This window comes from Hibiscus syriacus, unplaced genomic scaffold (genome assembly GCF_006381635.1).
Source record: "Hibiscus syriacus cultivar Baekdansim isolate YM2019G1 unplaced genomic scaffold, ASM638163v2 tig00110076_pilon, whole genome shotgun sequence".
Taxonomy (NCBI): domain Eukaryota; kingdom Viridiplantae; phylum Streptophyta; class Magnoliopsida; order Malvales; family Malvaceae; genus Hibiscus; species Hibiscus syriacus.
The window spans coordinates 533,568-555,275 of record NW_024062586.1 but is presented as its reverse complement, the minus strand read 5'-3'; the positions used below and the strand labels follow the sequence as shown (position 1 = coordinate 555,275).

At 33.8% G+C, this 21,708-nt stretch overlaps 1 protein-coding gene and 1 pseudogene across 1 annotated transcript; both read left to right on the top strand.

Annotated features, from left to right (window-relative positions):
* The first annotated feature begins 522 nt into the window (after nt 1-522).
* LOC120214597 lies at nt 523-1,473 on the top strand. The gene is made up of 2 exons (XM_039212453.1): nt 523-576; nt 1,099-1,473. The coding sequence occupies exons 1-2, from the start codon at nt 523-525 to the stop codon at nt 1,471-1,473; spliced, it is 429 nt and encodes a 142-aa protein (XP_039068384.1).
* Nucleotides 1,474-19,223: 17,750 nt separating this feature from the next.
* Nucleotides 19,224-19,758, top strand: LOC120214584 (annotated as a pseudogene).
* The last annotated feature ends 1,950 nt before the right edge of the window (nt 19,759-21,708 follow it).

Sequence of the window (21,708 nt, the reverse complement as noted above, 5' to 3'; positions counted from 1 at the left end):
ACTACAACTATGTTATAGATTACCATCCGAGAAAGGTGAATGTGCCAGCTTACGCCCTAAATATAAAGTCGATGTCTGAGTTACGATTACTCTTAGCACGTTTGAGTCTAGTGATAGTGGATTATTAGCCAAGCTACAAGTTAAGCCAGAGTTAGTAGGGGAAGTCAAGAGGCTAGAGAGTTGAGATGATCGATTGAAATCTCGGATCGAGCAGGTTCGTCAGGGCAAGGCCTCAGGTTTTGAGCTTCGTGATAAAGAAGCATTATACTTCAGTGGTAAGTTGTGCGTACTAGCAGACACTCATTTACGCATTAAGATTCTCCATGAGTCACACTATACTCCACTCTTTGTTCACCCAAGTAGTAACAAGATGTACCAAGAGCTTCACAGATTGTTCTATTGGTCAGGTATGAAAAGAGAAGTGTCTGAGTTCGTAACGAGATGTATAGTGTATCAATATGTTAAGGCAGAACACCAGGTTCCCTCAGGTTTGCTTCAGCCTATTTAGATTCCTCAGCGAAAATGGGACAAGGTAGCCATGGACTTTGTGACAGGCATACCAATGACCAAACAGAGGTATGATGCAGTTTGGGTCATATTAGATTGTCTAACGAAATCAGCTCAATTTTTCTTAGTTAGGATGGACTATACCTTAGAGAGGTTAGCTCAGTTGTATATCCATGAGATAGTGAGGTTACACGGTGTATCGACTTCCATCATTTCTGATAGAGAACGTAATTTTACTTCTCACTTTTGGAAAGCTCTTCATGAGTCCCTAGGTACCCGACTACACTTCAACACAACGTTTCATCCTTAGACAGATATACAGTCAGAACGAGTTATCCATATTCTCGAGAGCATTCAAATGGTTCCATTCGAGGCCTTATATGGGCGTAAGTGTAGGACTTTACTTTGTTAAATGGAGCTAAGTGAGAGTAAGATTGTAGGCCCAGACTTAATTAGAGAGAATGAGAAGAATGTTCTATTGATTCAAAACAAACTTAAAAAAGCTTTAGAAAGATAGAGGTCTAATGCATATTTGAAGTGTAAGGATATCGAGTTCGCAGTTGGGTAGTTGGGGACAATGTATTCCTCAAGGTTTCCCCTTTGAAGAAGGTTCTTCGTTTCATGCGCAAGGGCAAGTTGACTCCTCGTTTCATAGGACCTTATGAGGTGCTTAAGAGAATTGGATTAGTGGCTTACAGACTAGCTTTACCACTAGAGTTGGAGCGTATTCACAATGTGTTCCATGTATCTATGCTTAGAAAATATTGTTCTGATCTTTCGCACGTCATACTATTAGGACAGATTGAGGTCAGTTCAAATATAACCTATCAAGAGGAACCAATGAGAATCTTGGAGAGCGAAGTGCATGAGTCAAAAAATAAGAGGATCCCATTTGTGAAAGTGTTATGGAGGAACCATGGCATTGAAAAAACAACATGGGAAATAGAGGAGGACGTGAAGCTTTAGTATCCCCACCTCTTCTACCCAGGTAAATTTGAGGATGCAATTTTATTTAGGAGGTGAGAGTTGTAACACCCCAAATCCTAAGTTAGAAGTATTGGGCTAACTCGAGATGGGAATTGGTTGAGTTCATTAGCTTGTAGGAAGTCTTAACCCAAATTAAAGATGATTTAGGCTTAAGGTAAGCCCAATAGTGAATAAAATGGGTGTTTTAAATTTATAGTTAGAATTAGAGGGATAAAGGAAGCAATTATACCATTATTCAAAAATAAAGTTGAAATCCTTTAATTAGAGTTGATTTCATGTTTGTTTCCCTTCCCCATTTTCTCAACTCTCATTTATCATTTTTTTCTTCCAAGGTTTCACCTTCTTTCTTAGAAAACTTGAGCAAAGGTGGGAGCTTTAGTTTATCTCTAATTTTCCCTTTATACCAAGGTAAGAACCATATTCTACTCTTCCCAAGCTTCATTTCAAACCCACTCTTGCAAAGTTTGGTGATGGATGATAAAAATGGGTTTTAAAGGGGTTTAAGGAATTCAGAAACTTTGGCTTATTTTTAGTGTTTCATAGCTATAGAAAGTGTTTTTAAACCCTTATTATCCTTCACTTTCAGCTAGTAATCTTTATTTTGAATCTTGTTTAGTGAGGGGGGTTGGAGAAAGCACTAAAGCTAAAGGGAAGGAAAAACTCACCCTTGGTTGAGCATTGGGTGTTTTTAGTAGTTTAGTATCAAAGGTAACTCACTCTTGACTGAACTATACCATATGTAAGTCATTTAGATGAAAGTTGTAGGGTGCATAAGCTTGAAGGATTCCCAGGGTAGATTTCATGTTTTAGAGTTATAAACATGTTTAAAGCCCTATTTATGCTCCTTTGTATCTTTATAAAACATTATTAATGTTTGGGGACCTCACTAAGGTATAATAGGAGTTTTTGCAACTATTTTATGCTCTCTGTAGGTTGAGTTTCAATACAAGAGGGATAGTATCGAAACTTGTTCTTCTTCTTGGGCAAAATTGTGTTTCTGGGTAAGAGTATTGATATTTTGGGTCATAGTTTAAAAACTCCCATAAAGTATCAAAATTGGGCATTACAGACTACTTTAAAGTATTGATACTTATATAAAGTATCAAAATTTTTGTAGGAGTAACGATACTTTTGGGCTAGTATCGATAATTTCAGTCTGTTTGGACAAAAGGTCAGATTTTAAGGGAATTATACTCGAGGTACCCCAAAAATTCAGTAGATCTTCAAATAAGACTTCAAGCGAGAACAATAATTAATATCATAGCATTACAAACAAAAAATATATAGGTTTACATAAAACTAGCATTGTTTGACGCTAGGGAAACAATCAAGACCCCAAGTTCCTTTTACCAGAAATACGACAGTTAGTGAATCCATTTTAGTGTCACGAAACTACAGCAGCCAAATAGGCGCCAGATGCCCCAAGATTTGATGGAGTAAGTTGGTAGGTATACGTTCTGATGCAGAATTTTAAATCTCATCCAGGATTGCCCGATGGTCCTTCGATAGTGCTAGAAGGGTGCGTGAGATCCGAGATGAAGAATCCTTCAGTCGCACCATGATGACAACCACAGATTAACAGCCCAGTAGTTATATACTCATACATGTGCCACTTTCCATTTTCTTTAGTGAATGCATATAATATAGTACAGTTTTTAGTGAGTCACTAAACTCATAAGCTTAGCGCTCAGAATGTGTTTCCGTGTGCAGGTTCTTATGAAGCATATCGTGGGGAGCTATTATCATTAGATATTCCAGTATAATAGATTCAGATTTCCAGAGACCTCTTATAATACGTCTTGAGTCATCTTTAGAGGGCATCTACTGTTATGGACCGTATTATGTTTCCAGTCGTAACTCTTTTTGGAACGCAATATTTTGTATTATTTTTTTTGATTTATATTTGGAGTTCCCCATTATTTGTAAACCCAATTTATTATTATGTTTTATATTACATTATGAATTTCTAAATTTTAGAGATTTACAAGCAGTTTTAAAAGAAAACTTTGGGTCACTATTTTGGTAGCCCCGTGTAACATTGTAATCCATGGATCTTCGGGTCTAATTGTGTTGAAAACATTTTGATGTTTCGATATAACAAATTAAGTATAAATGAATTTTAAGATTTTACAAATGATTTTCTAAGTATATTCGATTTAATTATTCGAATATCAAATTATTACTCCAAGTCTTCAAGATCAATTTCAAACCTTAATAAATGTGTAAAATTGTTTTTTATATTTAATATATTTTTGAAACAATTTTCACAAAGTATTTTGAACCAGAATCAAGCCTAAAATCAATTTTTTAGAGTGATGCACCAATGCACCAATCCATGCATCGATGCACTCAGAATTTTATGAAAACATCGAATGCATTTGATGCATCGATGCACTATCCATACATCGATGCACTCAGGCTATTTTGAAACATCGAATAGATTTTATGCATAGATGCACTCTTAGTGCACCGATGCACTAAGGGTCCAACGGTCCAAATATTTGAATTTTACACTGGATGCACCGATGCAGCATGGGTATGCATCGATGCAGCATGGGTATGCATCGATGCACTGACGCTCCCAACTGATTTTATTAATTGTTTTCACACATAAAAGGCTATATTGACTCCACTAACCATCCCCAACATTCAAAATCATTTGAAGGAGTATTTAAACAAGTTCTGAAGCCATTAATCAAAAACAAGAAAGAAGAAATCATAGAGAAACAAGAGAGGAAGCATCAAACATCAAGTTTTTGCAATTCAAGCCAAATTTCCTTTCAATATTCATTTTGCATTCAAGAACATAATTTGTGCTCGATTGTAATTATCTTTGAGTGTTCTTATCTTGTTCTAGAATTGTGCAAACATATTTCCTTGTGAGGTTTTCCTTGTAAGTTTGCAAATTTGTGTATTTCTCTTTGAAAAAGAGTGCGCTCAAGAATTGGGGTATAATTCTTGAGGGAGTTGTAAAGTTACTCTTTGTCCTAAAAAGAAAGAACAAATTAGTGAATTTGTTGAAAAATTCTTAGTGTGGATAGCTAAGGAAGTGGACGTAGACTTTGGTTGAAAAAGTCAACCACTCTAAATCGCTGTGCAATTTCTTTCAATTTTCTACAAAAAGCTTTCACCATTTTTTAAACTGCCAATTCACCCCCTCTTGGCCGATTCCATCGATCGATTAACTCAATAATTGGTATCAGAGCCTCACTCATTTGAAGGTTTAACCACCTCTTGAGTCGATTTGGGAAGAGTTAAATCGATAAAGATGGCGTCCACTTCCGGTTCAGTCTCCATAGAAGAATCCAGACCAATTGACGTTCCTTCACACTTCAACGGAACAAATTATCGTCGTTGGAAGAGGTTTATGATGATATTTATCCAAGCATTTGATATGGAAGCTTGGATGATAATCGAGAAAGGGTATTCCTCTCCAACGAAAAAGGCAAAGAAGTGGAGTGATCAAGAACAGAAGAAAGCTCAACAAAACACAAAGGCTATGCACATGTTATGCTGTGCAATTGATCCTAATATATATAAAGGAGTTTCTTCTTGTTCAATTGCCAAGGTAATGTGGGATAAGCTTGAGGAGATCTAAGGAGACAATGAAGAATAAGAACCAATAAAGATGATGTCTCTATTAGCTCTCATAGAGCCAAAGGTATCTTCTAACTCAAATAAATTAAATTGAAAATCTTTTAATGAGTTACAAGATGCTTATGATGAATTATTTTCGGAGTTTGAGACCATGAACTCCAAATATAGGAATTTGATTTCTAAATTTATAGCTAAAAATGATCTTCTTTTCAAAGCTAAAACAGACTTGAAAAATCAAAATGAAATGTTGAGAAATGAGTTGGAGCTTTCAAAAATAAAATCTGAAAAGCTTTGAAAAAGAAATTTTCAAATTAAACAAACTTCTTCTAGATACAAAAATGGATTTTGAAAAACAAAATGAAATCTTGAAGAAGGATTTAGAGCTTTCAAAAATAATTTGAAAGTATTGAAAAAGAAAATTTCGATTTGAAAGTTAAGCTTGAATGTTTAAAAAAAGAAAAAGAGATCATTTTAAATAATTCATCTAGTTCAATAATGACAATATGTTCACATTGTCATTATCATGGTCATAAGGAACATACGTATCCTTTAAAGAAAGGAAAACAATTTAAAATTAGACAAGTATGGGTTCCAGAAGGAACAAGAGGCATTGAAACTAATGTTCAAGGATCCAAAGCAATTTGGATACCAAAATCTACTTAAATGTCTCTTGTAGGTGTGTGGGAGCAATGATAATGAAGATGATGATATTCAAAATGCTCTAGCCAGACATGAAAATGGAACGGGTAACCTCTAAACTTAATGTTTTTATTTTATTTGGTTGCTCATTTAGTTTATGCATGCATGAGGTTTTAAATGTTGAATAATTCTAAATGATTATGTTTTATCTCATGTATGTTGAAAGATATTGTATGATGAACATAATAATTTTTGGTAATGTTTTATAAACTTTAGTTCATCATATTAATTTTTGGTCAAAATTGTTTTTAAAATGTAATTGATATCTATTTAACAATTAATATCGATTTTTCAAGAACTTTGGTTTTACAAATTTTTGACCTTAAACTTTTTAATGTTTATGCATAGATTTCAAATTTTCAATGATATCAACTTTTAATGCGTAACATTTTCAAAAACTTTATGCATGTGCTCTTAATCTCGATAATCATCATTGCATAATGTTTTGTATGTGAATGGATTAAAGCATAATCCGATTAGGTGAATTTGACAAAAGATACAATGTCTTATTTTTAAATTAAGTGTTTGCAAAATTAATTGACATTGCATCTACTCTGATTATGCTTGTTGGTCATAGAATAGGAAACATTCACATGGTGCATTTGGATTTTATTGATATGACTAATTTATGCTTAGTTGCTAAGGATGAGCATGATAGTAGGTTATGGCATAGGAGACTAGGACATGTTAGTATGAGAGTTTTGCAATGGCTAATTCAAGGTGATTTAGTTCAAGGGTTGCCTAAACTAAAATTTAATAATGATAAAATCTGTGATGCTTGTGCTAAAGGAAAACAAAAGTGAGATTCTTTTAAATTCATTAACGATGTATCAACTAGTAGAGTATTACAATTGATCCACTTAGATCTTTTTGGGCCATCTAGAACTACTAGGTTGGGTGGAAAACAATATGCATTTGTCTTGGTAGATGACTATTCTCGATATACTTGGGTTCTATTCTTAAGTACTAAAGATGAAGCATTAGAAAAATTCATCACGTTTTCAAAAGTAATCCAAAACGAAAAAGGTTACTCTATAACTAGTGTTAGGAGTGATCATGGAACTGAATTTGAAAATCTTGGATTTACTGAGTTTTTTAATTCTAATGGTATTAGCCATAATTTTTCAGCACCTAGAACCCCTCAACAAAATGGAGTTTTTTAGAGGAAAAATCGAACTTTAGAAGAAATTGCTAGAATCATGCTCTGTGAAAACTATTTGTCAAAATATTTTTGGGAGGAAGCCACAAATACCGCTTGTTATGTTGTAAATTGAGTAATGATTAGGCCGATTTTAAAGAAAACTCCATATGAAATTTTCAAAAATAAAAAGCCTAACATTAGCTATTTTCATCATTTTGGATGTAAATGTTTTGTTTTAAACATCAGTAAAGAAAACCTTGGAAAATTTGATGCTACAAGTGATGAAAGAATTTTTTAGGGTTATTCCTTAAATTCTAAAGCTTATCGAGTATTTAATAAAATAACTTTAGTTGTAGAAGAGTCTATACATGTTGTTTTCGATGATAATCCCCTTCCGAGGAAGGATTTTTGTGTGAATGATGATGTAAGCATTATAAATATAAATGGTGTTGGACATGACATTGGAGAACCATCATCAAAGAAATAAACGAAAGATGAGGAAACTCAAGGACCTCTCGAGAATCCAACCATTGAAGAAAGGGAAGTATCTTTCCCAATGGAATACAACTATGTCAAGGATGGTGAGATTATAGGTGATCCATCCAAAGGGGTAACAACTCGATCTTCTCTTAGAAATATTTGTAATTATGTTGCATTTATCTCATGCATTGAGCCTAAGATTATTAAAGAAGCATTAAATGATGATTATTGGATTATGGTTATGCAAGAAGAGTTAAATCAATTTGAGAGAAGTAAAGTATGGACATCAGTTGAAAGTCCTAGCAATAAATCTACTGTAGGTACTAGATGGGTATTTAGGAATAAGCCTGATGAAAGTGGTAATATAGTGAGAAACAAGGCTAGACTTGTTGCTTCAGAGTATACTCAAGAAGAGGGCATAGACTATGATGAAACATACGCTCCCGTAACTAGGATGGAAGCAATTAGAATGTTATTAGCATTTGCATGCTTTCATGAATTTAAATTATATCAAATGGATATTAAAAGTGAATTTTTAAATGGTTTTATAAAAGAAGAAGTGTATGTGGAACAACCTCCAGGTTTTGAAGATTCAAAATTTCTAGATCATGTTCTTAAATTGACAAAAGCATTTTACGGTTTAAAACAAGCTCCTAGAGCATGGTATGAAAGATTGTCAAACTTTTTAATTGAAAATTTTTTTCAAAAGGGAAGGTTGACACTACATTGTTTTTAAAGAATAAAGGTAAATATTTATTAGTAGTTCAAATTTATGTTGATGATATAATATTTGGTTCTACTAATGATGTTCTTTGCCAAGAATTTTCTATGCTAATGCAAAGTAAATTCGAGATAAGCATGATGGGGGAGCTCTCATTTTTCTTGGGACTCCAAATCAAGCAAAGAAAAGATGGCATCTTCATCAATCAAGCTAAGTACGTCAAAGACATGCTCAAGAAGTTTGGACTGGAAAATGGGAAACCGCATGACACTCTAATTAGCTCATCAACAAAGCTTAACATAGATGAAGGAGGTAAATGTGTGGATGTTAAATTATATAGGTCAATGATTTATTCTTTTCTTTATCTAACTGCAAGTAGACCAGACATTATGTTTAGTGTTTATTTATGTGCTAGATTTCAATCATGCCCTAAGGAATCACATTTGCTAGCTGTTAAGAGAATCTTTAGATACCTTAAGGACACTCCTAATTTAGGACTTTGGTATCCTAGAGACTCTAGTTTTAGCTTGCATGCCTTCTCTGATGCGGATTACGGAGGATGCAAATTAGATAGGAAAAGCACCTCCGGTATTTGCCAATTCCTTGGAAATATGTTGATTTCTTGGTTTTCAAAGAAACAAAATTGTGTTGCATTATCTACCACTGAAGTAGAATATATTTCAGTCGGTAGTTGTTCTGCACAAGTTTTATGGATGAAACAACAACTTTTTGATTATGGAATTGAAGTAGGTACCATTCCTATCAAGTGTGACAATACTAGTGCTATTTGTCTCACTAAAAATCTCATCCAACACTCTAGAATTAAGCATATTGAAATAAGACATCACTTCATTAGAGACCATGTCGCTAAAGAAGATGTAGTTCTAGAATTTGTTGATACTTTGCACCAATTAGCGGATATCTTTACAAAGCCTAAACAAGGAATGTTTTTGGACACTTAGGAGAGAATTAGGTTTATCTGACCTGTCTTCACTTAGTGTTTAAAATAATTTTAGCACTTTTAAAGATAAAATGAAAAATGCTTGTAATATTCTTTATTGCATTCTTTGCTTTTAGTTAGGGGGAGTTTATGATTCTTGGTGAAAATTAACTTTATGTTCAAATGTAGTTTAAGGTTTAATTTGATTGATTGAACATGATTAATTTTCAATATGTGAGTTGCCAATACCACTAGAGCTAATTAATTTAGAATTTTGAGTGTTTAAAACAGATTTTTGACATTTTTGTGCTTAGTACATCGATACACCTAACAGTGCATTGATGCATCCCTTGAATGTGCATCGATACACCATGAAGGTACACCGATGCACGCCTTGAATGTGCATCGATGCACAAGGCCATGTATCGATGCATCCGTCAGTTTTTTGGATAAAAACCCTGATTTTCTTCATTTTCTCAAAACTCTTCAAAACACTCCACTACGCTGTTCGTCCCTCTCTCATCTAAAATCTCCTTTTTTGCTCAAAATCAACGAGAATTAATCAGAATCTTCGAGCTTTTCATCACTATATCCTACTACTATCATTAAATTGTGCAACACAACATCTCATTCTCATCAATTCGAAATTTTCAAGGTATTTTTCTAAAAACTTCTAGTTTATCATATTTTGATCTTAGGACTAGTCTTAATTAGTTCTAGGTTGAACATTATATCGGGCATTGATTGTTTGATGATTTCAAACTAGATTTTACAACCAATTTCATCAAAAACTCACAAATTTTCAAAGAATTTTTGAATTTTCGAAATTAAAATAATCAAAAATCTGAATTTAATTTTTAAATTTGATGTTTTTGATTTAATTATGTTGTTTTCGTGAAAACTATACATATTATGATTTTTCAAAAAATATTTTCAAATAGTTTTCAAAACCTTGCCCATTAGGATTCGGTTTAGAGAACCTTGAATTATTAAGGACTCAATTGAGTTTTGGGATTGATTATTGTGCATACATGCGTTTCAAATTGCAGGTTTCATTCCTTTTTCCGATTCCTAAACCATGTCTAATCCCAAACGCCCTAGAACTTCATTGAGTCGTTCTCGTTCAAACCAACCTCCTAATCATGTTCCTCTACCACCTACATCTCTTATAGGATCCTGTTTTAATATGCCTGAACATCGTAGAGTTGACTTATACTCTAGGTACATAAATTCTTTCCAATCCTATAGAATCCGGGAAGAGTGTATTCCTTCTCTTCAAGCCATGATAGATATTGACTTCGAATACCTTCCGATTCTTAAAACTTGGAAGTTTGATAAAATGTTTCACCTCAAACCTATCGTCTATCATCAGTTAGTCCGCATTTTCTTTTCCAATGCGGTATGCATTTAAAACCAAACTCAATGTGGGACTATAGCAATTAGATCATATCTTTTAGGCCAATATATTAATATTGACCACAAGACTATAGCTTTCCATTTTGGGTTAGATGAAGAAGGTTTATTTAATGAGAATGAAATTGTGGATTATCCCTATGTTCCAAACGCTAGTGTTAGTACTCTACGTTCTCATCACGATCGTTTTCTTCATTTGATGATCTCTTGGTGGTTTAGACCATCCGGAGGTAGGTACTCCACTCTTCGAGCTAGGGATTTATGGTCGATGCACTATCTCAAGAATAAAAACAAAATAAATTTGCCCCACATTATTTGTAGTCAACTAGTGGATATCATAAACATTGTTCCTTCAAAACATGTCGAAACAATAGTTTATGAATGTCTTCTTAGTAACCTTTTTATCAAAATTAGTCTAAATGTCTCTCTTTATAATCCAATTCCTCTCCAAAACCCAATCAATCTTATCTCGTTGAAGAAAGCCGATTGGAAACAAGAGGAGGTAACCGATCTTTGGGTATTTCGACCCGGTAAGCAAACTCCGGGAGCGAGTTCTTCACGAGCTGCTCCTAGCTCTTCTCGTGCTCCTCCTCCTCCAACAACAACGGATGCTGACAATGATCTATAATTTCAGCAGCTCATGCAAGATATCGGCGATCACGTACCAGACGATGAGCCTACACCGGAACCAGCACGACAAGAAGATCAAACACCACTATATTTTCGATCTTTCTTAGAGTTGTTTGATATGAGGTTTGCCTCCATGGAGTCTCAGATTATTGAGTTTCAGTGGGAGATGTGTGAACGAATGGACGCTCTCACTCTTGAAGTTCGAGCTCATTATCCTCCTCCTCCTGATCCTCCGATGAAGTAGATCTATCCTTGTTATGCTTTCTTGGTTTTCTAAAACTTGGATTGATTTTGATGTTTCTGGATTGTTTATTTTGGATCCTTAGATGTTTGAATTTGTTGGATAATTGGATATTTGAACTTACATGTTTATATATTTGATTTGGTTTTAACTTTCATTTTGAGCTTAATATTTATTTTTGGATCATTTACATATTAGTTGCATTATGACCAATTTATGCCATTTCACATTTGATTATGAATATTGAATTATAACTAATGGCTAATCTCTCTTTTGATCTTTGATCTTAGTAGCTTAAGCTATATATATATATATATATTTAATAAATTGGATATGCTTTTCAAAACCTTGTTTAAATCGATTTTTAAGTCTTTTTGATTTAGCAAAAAAGGGGAGAAGTGTTAAGTGTTAAAATGTTTTAAAGGGGATAAGTGTTAAACTAAGGGGGAGTAATTTCAAACTTAATTTTTCAAAATTTATTTTCAAAGAAAATCTTAAAATTACACACATGTTTTGTTATATCAAAAAGGGGAGATTGTTGAAAACATTTTGATGTTTCGATATAACAAATTAAGTATAAATGAATTTTAAAATTTTACAAATGATTTTCTAAGTATATTCGATTTAATTATTTGAATATCAAATTATTACTCCAAGTCTTCAAGATCAATTTCAAACCTTACTAAATGTGTAAATTTGTGTTTTATACTTAATATATTTTTGAAACAATTTTCACGAAGTATTTTGAACCAAAATCAAGCCTAAAATCAATTTTTCAAAGTGATGCACCGATGCACCAATCCATGCATCGATGTACCATGGAATAAATTGAACATCGAATGCATTTCATGCATCGATGTACATACTATGCATCGATGCACTCAGAGTTTTATGAAAACATCACATGTATTTGATGCATCGATGCACCAGCCATGCATCGATGCACTCAGGCAACTTTGAAACATCGAATGCATTTTATGCATCGATGCACTCTTAGTGCACTGATGCACTAAGGGTCCAACAGTCAAAATATTTGAATTTTACACTTGATGCACCGATGCACCATGGATATGCATCGATGTACTAACGCTCCCAACTGAATTTATTAATTGTTTTCACATTTAAACGGCTATATTGACTCCACTAACAATCCCCAACATTCAGAATCATTTGAAGGAGTATTTAAATAAGTTCTGAAGCCATTGATCAAAAACAGGAAAGAAGAAATCATAGAGAAGCAAGAGAGAAAGCATCAAACATAAAGTTTTGCAATTCAAGCCAAATTTCCTTTCAATATTTATTTTGCTTTCAAGAAAACAATTTGTGCTCGATTGTAATTATCTTTGAGTGTTCTTATCTTGTTCTAGAATTGTGCAAACATATTGCCTTGTGATGTTTTCCTTATAAGTTTGCAAATTTGTGTATCTCTCTTTGAAAAAGAGTGTGCTCAAGAATTGGGGTATAATTCTTGAGGGAGTTGTAAGGTTACACTTTGTCCTCAAAAGAAAGAACAAATTAGTGAATTTGTTGGAAAATCCTTAGTGTGGATAGCTAAGGTAGTGGAAATATACATTGGTTGATAAAGTCGAACCACTCTAAATCGTTGTGCAACTTCTTTCAATTTTCTGCAAAAAGCTTCCACCATTTTTAAAATTGCCAATTCACCCCCCTTTCGCCCGATTCCATCGATCGATTAACTCAAAAAATTGGATTAGGGTGTTACACTCTTGGGTTTTCTTTGAAAGTTCTTTTCCTTTCTTTTTAGTTTTCTTTTAATTTATTTTTAAAACAAATGCTAAGTATGATTTCGATCATGCTTAGCTAATCTTTTTATTAGCTAAGGGCCTAAGCGATGACTCAATTCCTATTGTGAAAATTGAAAAGCATGTAATATCTTCATAACTTTCTCGGCTCACTGTAATCTTGATATGATAATCGACCTTTTCTTTAAAATTTTCACTTCAACTTCAAAAATTTGACGTTAGTTTAATTGTTGTTTGGATTTACAATTTGAAGAAAGAATCGGTTGGTCATAATTCAACTTACTGAGAACAAACTTAGACACAGTCCGCTACGATTAATCAAGATCGGATTTGATTCTCATTGAGAAACCATAATCCGAGCACATGCTTTTCTAGCACTTAATGCTACATTGTACTAATGGCGATAGCCGTGGTTAGTTCAAGTAAGAACTGAATTTCGGAGATAGGCTTGGGAATATTGGTTTTCCAGAGAGAAAAGTAAGTTGCAAGGGTTTGGCCTTATAGACTTTAACCGACATGTATCCGAAGTAAAATATGTTTCGATGATCAGTGGGAATTGAGGAAGAGCGAAGCCTGAGTCTATTTTTATTCATTTGATTTTCTTTAAATTTTACTTTATTTACTTTTTTTCAATTCTTAAATTTTTACATTTCAATTCTAAACCCCCTTTATATTCTTTATTTTTTTTAGGATCAAAGTAAATCAACCTCAGAAGCTCCAAAGTCCATGTGGATCGACCATTCTTCTTTTTACTACACTTTATTTAATTTTATTTATTTTTTAGATTAAGGAATTTTTATTTGACAATTACGACGCTTGTCAATTTCAGTTAAGAACAAATTATTTATTTGAAGGACCTAATGAGACTAAATCTAAATGTAAGGATCTAATATTGATCCTAGATAAATTCTAAAAATTAATCACATAATTAGAATAGAACCCCAAGCATAAGCGAAGATTATTTTAAATAAAATAAAGGACTAAATTAAAGACTAAATTGAGAAAAATCTAAACCTAGGGGGTAATCTAAGTTTTAGAAATTGAATCTTGGACAAAATTGAAAATATGCAAAATTCAATACTGAAATTTAAATAAAATTATACATGTATGACGACTAAATTGAAGTAATTGCAAAATGATAAGCTTGAAATAATGAAGGAAAGGACTGAATTAAATAAAGTTTAGAATTTAAAAGCTGAAATAATAAATGCTATAAAAAGTGCTAAAATTAAAGGAAAAATAAACATGGGTTCTGAAATATATATCACAATAATTTAAGGGCTAAAATTCAAATGTTGAAAATTAAAATGCATTAAATAAAATGGACTGAAATAAAAATGTAAAATATAAAAATATTATAATTTTAAAGACATAAAATTAAGGTGCATTAAGTTAAAGGACTGAAATAAAATAAAGCAATAACTGAATGCTAAAATTAAAAAAATAATAAAAATTAAAAGTCGCAACAAAAAAAGTAAAATTACATGAAAAATAAAGTGTTAACAGTTAAAATTATAATTTTACCCAGGGTGTAATAATTCGGGTCATATCTTGGAATGGGTCACTGTGTGGCTATAATACAAAAATGTAACAAATTTAAAGTTAGTAGGTTAAATCTGAAGTTAGCACAATTAGTAACAAGAAGAAAACAAAATAGTACAAAAAAGTATACGAGCTACTTATGTAATTAACACCCAACTCAGAAACAATGATCCTTCATGGATCCAGTGTTGGGTAGGTCGAGATATAACTAAGAAATTTTCTTTTTTTGGCTATTTTGAAACTTACCTAAAAACTCTTATTTCCCTTTTTAATTTTCTCTCAAAATCTCCCTCTTTTCTTTTTTTCGTCGATCGCTCACAAAACCCCTAACATCCACTCATTTGTCATACATAAACGTAGTTCTCCCCTCCGGCCACCACCATATATGGCCAAACAAACCTAAATTTAACATAAAATAAACTAAAACTACTAAATATATTCTACAAACATCCAAAATTGAAGTTTAAAAACACTCAAACCCTCTAACTCCTCACAAAACTCAACTTTTTACCTCCTCCAATCAAATGACCCGAGTAAAGCACCAATATCCCCCTCAGTGAGGTTCCAAACAACGTATGCAGCCAAAGAGAGCACCACTGTGGAGCCCAAAATATCATATAAATATAACAACCTAACTTTTCTCTTATTTCAAACAAAAATTCTATTTGAAATGGAAAAGAAAGTTAAAAAAATACCTCTTAATGGGTTTTTTTGTTCTATTGCTTGCTTTCAATTTTTGGGAGACCAACCATTCATATGTATTTTGGACTTCTCGTGAAGTGCATGAATGATTTGATCAACTTTCAGCTGGGAACTCCATGTGATGAGAATGTCATCCACATACACAACCATGTACACTACTTTATGATCCTCTTGGCAAATAAACAATGAGGAATCTGCCCTTGAAGGCTTGAACCTTAAGCTAAGCAATAACTCTCTCAACTTAAGAAACAGTTTCTTAGAGCTTTCCTTAACCCATACAGTGCCTTTTTTAGCTTGCACACCAAGACATCTCCATTACTGGACTGTTATTCAAAGCCAGGGACCTGTTGCATGTAGACATCCTCGCTTAGATCACCTTTTAGAAAGGCATTGTTCACATCCACCTGCCTTATTTTCCAGTGACATGAAACATCCAGTGAAATCAATATGTTTATTGTAAAAAAACCGAACCACAGGACTAAATGTGTCCATAAAATCATAACCTGTTATCTGAGAATACCCTTTGGCAACCAGTCTGGCTTTCAACCTTTCTACTAAGCCATCAACATTCTTTTTCACCTTGAAGAGCCATTTGCAGCCAATGGCTTTTCTACCAGCTGGTAACTGAACAATGTCTCATATGTTGTTACTAATGAGTGCATTATATTTAGCCATAACAACCACCCTCTAGTCATCATCTTTGAGTGATGCTCGAATGTCTCCAGACACTTCTTTACATTGAATGGAGTAGACTTTTGGTTTAAAAATCTTATGCTTGCTACGAGTTATCATAGAATGACTGTTACTCATTCTAGTATCTTGACTTTGAATTTTCTCATTAGAGGCAGACTGTTCAAGATGAGAAGAGGCATTAGCTACAGACTCAAGAGCAGGAGAGCCAGATTCATTATTTGTTGGTTGCTCTTCAGGTTGCAGATGTAGTTCATTACCTGTAGCTACAGGTTGACTAGCACTGCTTGTCTCTAGTCTTTGATCAGTATTAATATCAATATTTACACCTGACCTTGACACAGCCTTGGAATGCTCGTGTGGACTGATAAGAATTGGTATGGCTCTTGATCGAACTGCTTCGTTATCATCTCTATCGTGGGATGCTGCTTTGTGAGAAAAAGGAAAAACATTCTCATTGAATACCACACTTCCTGAGACATAAATTCTGCCATGATTATCCATGAACTGATAACTATAATGCATAGGGGAGTACCCTAGGATGACACATGCCTTGGATCGAAAATCCAGTTTGTGTTTATTGAACACCCGAAGATTAGGAAAGCACTGGCGTCCAAAGATTTTGAAGAAATTGTAATCAAGACGCTTGTCATATAATTTCAGATAGGTAAAGATATTACCAAGAATCTTGAAGGGCATTCTGTTGATGAGATATACTGCACTGAGAATCGCATGAGACCAGAATTTTAAGGCATTGAAGCTTGTGCTAGTAGAGTTAGGGCAGTTTCTACTATATTTCTGTGTTTCCTTTCCACCACCCTATTTTGCTGTGAGGTATGTGGGCATGATTTCCTGAGCTTAACACCAAGTCTATGTGAGACAACCTCTAGGAACCGAAACTCTCCTCCAGTGTCTATTTGTAATTTAAGGATATTCGTTTTAAATTGATTCGAGACTAAGGCAGTAAACATTTCTAAAGAAACAACAACCTCACTTTTATTTCTTAACAGATAAACCCAACTGTTCCTTGAGTACAAATCAACAAAGCTCACAAAGTATTTGAAACCACTAGAAATAATAGGAGCATGGTCCCATACATCAACTTCTACTAATTCAAATGGTTGTTTGTACACAGTTTGTGGCACAGGAAAGGGTTGAGCTTTGCTTTTTCCCATCTGACAGGGTGCACAAACTTCACTTTTATCTATATTTAGCCTTTTATTGAGGGTTGTCAGCACCACCTCAGCTATCGGATGACCTAACCTCTTATGCCACAACCAGTATTCATTGGCATTTTTAGCAATAGTGTTGTTAAGTGTTGTTGTTTCTTGCAGAGTTTGGCAGTCAAATCTGTACAACCCTCCATCAAGCTTCCCTCACGACTCTTGTGCTTTCATCCTTAACATAAAAAGCACTTGCATGAAACTCAAAATAAACTAAATTGTCTTGAGTAAATTTTGAAACTGACAAGAGATTCTTATTAAATTTTGGAACATATAACATTTGATCAAGCAAAAGATCCCTAGAGATAGTCTTTAAAACATTTCTACCAATATGAGAAATCGGAATAGTGGAACCATCTCCTAGGTGAACCTTACCACTGCCAGTGTAAGCTCATGCTCGAGAATGTAGAGGTACTGCCAGTCACATGATGCGTGGATCCTGAATCAGGGACCATTTTGCATAGGTCAAAGGATCATTACCCATTAATGCATTAACCTGCACATTATCATTTGGCTCAATGGCAGAGGAATCTTCATCTCCTGCACTGGAATTTACAAAAGGACTGTAATGGTAGTCAAATGTATGAGAAAAACATGAACACGTGTTTGCCTACATGTCATTAGATGAGGAGCTTTGTTGAGCAATTACACCTTTGAAGTTTTGATCAAATCTATGCCAGCATGTGTCAACTAGATGACCTAGCTTTCCACATAGTTGACACTATTGTTTAAGTCTCCCCTTATACTTATTACTTGTGGTATTGTTAGGTTTATAAGTCCCACGGTTCTTGTAGTGTTGAGTGTCCGAGACTTGGTTGGTGTTGTAGCGTATGAAATTTACTGCTATTGGAAACCTCGATGAGTCATCAAGGTGTGACTCAACATCAATAAGAAACGACACCACATTATAAAGGGAAAATGGTTCTCTACTCGTAGTGATCGCAGCCACCGTTGGCTCATATTCAACTGGCAGGCCATTAATAATGGTGGCGATGTGATCAATGTCTGAAATAGGGTTACCACACATGGCTAAAAGATCACATATTTCTTAATAGCCATGGTGTAGTCTCTCATAGATTGAGAGCCTTTCTTCATCGATTTAAGGCGACAATGCAAGGCCATTATTTTTGTGGTAGACAGCTTGGAATATAACCAACTAGGGCAGAATGTTGGCACCGACAGTAGAAAGAAGCCAAAGAATTGTCTTGCTTCGCATACTGCAGATAGGTTGGATTAACAATCTACTCACCAGCATCGTTAAGAACTAGTTTTACTGGAACCACCATGGAGTCATCAAGAAAACCTTCAAGTCCAAGCCCTCTGATTATGAGAATCACTTGCTGCTTCCATAGAAGATAGTTCGAGTCAGTTAAGAACACGTTGATTCTTTTATTAGCAAAGGTATGCGAGCTAGCTTCTGTCAGCTGTTCATCGTCAGCTATCATCGACATGCCTTGCACCATGACTTCTCTTCGGAAAAAAAGAATCAAGATCCAGAAGGCAAGGAAAAGGAAGGAAAACGAACAGCAAAAGAAACGTTTCAGGATCTAAACGCGAATGATACCATGTTAACTATAGAAGTATCTTAGAGAGAAAGGCAAGAAAAGAGGGCATTAACTATGAATGTATTTCATGAAACATTTACACAGGTTAAACAACTATATAAAGCCTCCAATGAGCTGCTGCATAATCGGTTACAACTAACTACAACCATTTAACTACTTAACCGAATATGGTTTAACACCGATCTGGTTATCATTGTCAATTGCTATCAGATGCAATCAATTCTATGTTGAATGTCAACATAGTTTGGTCAAACAAAGCCAGCTTGCTCCCTTTATTGCGCCCCACGTTTCCTCAATGATTTTCAACCCACACTTCATAAAATTATATTATCCATTTTCTATATATACACATAAGTGCTAAATCTATGTGCCATTCAATTCAAATAAACCCACAATAACGAGGGCAGCATTCTTCCTAGCACTTTCTTTTATTCTATGCGCCACTGCCAGTGTCGCACCTGATCCAGTCCTCGACATCTCCGGTAAAATACTCCGCACCGGCACCAATTATTACATTCTTCTGGTCTTCCATGGTCGAGGAGGAGGCCTGACTCTTGCCAGCTCCGGCAACAATACCTGTCCACTCGACGTCGTTCAAGAGCAATTGGAGGTGTCGAACGGTCTCCTGGTAACCTTTACCCCTTTCAACACCAAGAAAGGTGTTATCCGTGTATCCACGAACCAGAACATCAAGTTTCGAGGATTCGACACGACAATGGTTTGTTACAAGTGGTGGAGTGGAAGGCAAGTCTGGTCGTGAAAGTGTTGGCAATTGGTTTAAGATTGAGAAGTATGATGATGGTTATAAGCTTGTTTTCTGTCCAACGTTGTGTAATTTCTGCAAAGTTTTATGTAGGGATGTGGGTGCTTTTATTGATGATACTGGTGTTAGGCGTTTGGCTCAATGAGATGTCTTTCACGGTTATGTTTAAGAGAGCTTAAATTCAGAAATACTGTATATCTTATTGAATTTATAATTATAAATTTTAATTTTTAATATAAATAAAATTAACAAATTGTGTCTTGAATTAAATTTGTAGTTGAGAGAGTTTACTAATATTATCAAGTTTTATATTTACTGCAGAATTTTGAGTTATGTCAAGTACCATTGATTTTACTCAACACCCGAAGCCGATTATATTTAGGAGTCCAAGTGTTTATAATTTTGAAATAGATATATCCAACAAACAGATCTAGAGACAAATAGTATATCAATATTTGGATTTTTTTTCTAAAATTTGAGGTTACCACAATGAATGTTTTCATAACATCACAGGGTGCTTAATGAGTTGAGCAACTTATGAGTAGCTCGAATTAGACTCGATCAATACTCAGTAAAAGCTCGACTCAAATTGACTCGACTCGAAACCTGAACGAGCAAAGTTGGCCAAAGTCTAACTCGACTCGATAAGTTCGCGAGCAACTCATTAATTTTTTATAACTTTTTAGTAGTTATCTTAAAAGGTTATTTCATTAAAAAAATAATAATAATTTACTAATAGATAATAAAAAATTAATAAATTAATAATATGTTAATTTTTTAATAAATAATTAAAAATAATAATTTATTAATTAATAATTATTATTTTATTACACCCAAAAATCAAACTCAATTATTATTTTTATGTATTTATGGATTTTTATTTTAATGTTTAAACTTTTAATTTCTTTCATACACTGTTTTCATAATTGTTTATTAAATTTATTAATTTATGTTTATATTAATTTATATATAGTTTTAGTAGATTTTACTTATAGTTAAAAAAATAAAATAAAATAAAAATATTTCGATGAGCTTAATGAGCAATGAGCTTGACGAGAAACGAGCCAATCAATAAATTTTCTTAACTAGCACGATTAGAACAAAATTTTAACGAGCAATGAGTTGAGTTGAGTCGAGGAACTAACTTTTTTAACGAGTATAAGTCGAACATTATCTAACTCCCGATCAACTCGCTCGATAAGCACCCCTAAACACCAATACTTGAAATTATGCTTGGATTTGCTTGCCCAATGTGACTTCAAGTTTCGATGAGCTTAATGAGCAATGAGCTTGACGAGAAACGAGCCAAGCAATAAATTTTCTTAACTAGCACGATTAGAACAAAATTTTAACGAGCAATGAGTTGATTTGAGTCGAGGAACTAACTTTTTTAACGAGTATAAGTCGAACATTATCTAACTCCCGATCAACTCGCTCGATAAGCACCCCTAAACACCAATACTTGAAATTATGCTTGGATTTGCTTGCCCAATGTGACTTCAAGTTTTGAACCGTCTGACGAAATGACTAAAATTGCCCCCACCATTTCTGGAAAAAAAACAGATTTCAAAAAACCTTAGACCCAAATTTTAGGGTAAATTATATTGGTGATCTTTTATATTTTCAGTTTGTTCGATTTTGGCCAATAATTTTAAAATGTTTGATTATGATCCCTTACTTTATCGATTTAATACATTTTGATCTCTATACTGTTAATTCCGACTATCCCACTGATAAAAGTCTTAGTATCTAGAAACTAAAATAAAAGTCAAATAAGTGACCCACAATAATACACGAGGATTTGGGAGAATGCTCGATTGTCATTAAATTTTATAAACGTCATTTATCTGCCAAATTAAATTAATTCAATGAGAAGTTGATTGGGAGCAACATCCCAAAATTCAGGTTAATAGTTCGAGTCAGTAATCGGGAAATTTCTGAGATTTTCTATAAAATATTATTTTTGGATTTCTAAAATTATAAATATTATTGGGAAGTGTTTAAATGATTTTAGGAATATGAAATAATATTTTTAATAAATATAAAAACAGATTTTATCAAGTGATTAAATTGAATTGGAAATATTGGTGACTAAATTATAAAA

Excerpts from the sequence above, each read along its gene's own strand:
- LOC120214597 (XM_039212453.1), top strand. The coding sequence starts at position 523 with ATGGGACAAGGTAGCCATGGACTTTGTGACAGGCATACCAATGACCAA. Across the intron at positions 577-1,098 it reads ATACCAATGACCAAACAGAG|GTTTCCCCTTTGAAGAAGGT; the intron begins GTATGATGCAGT and ends GTATTCCTCAAG.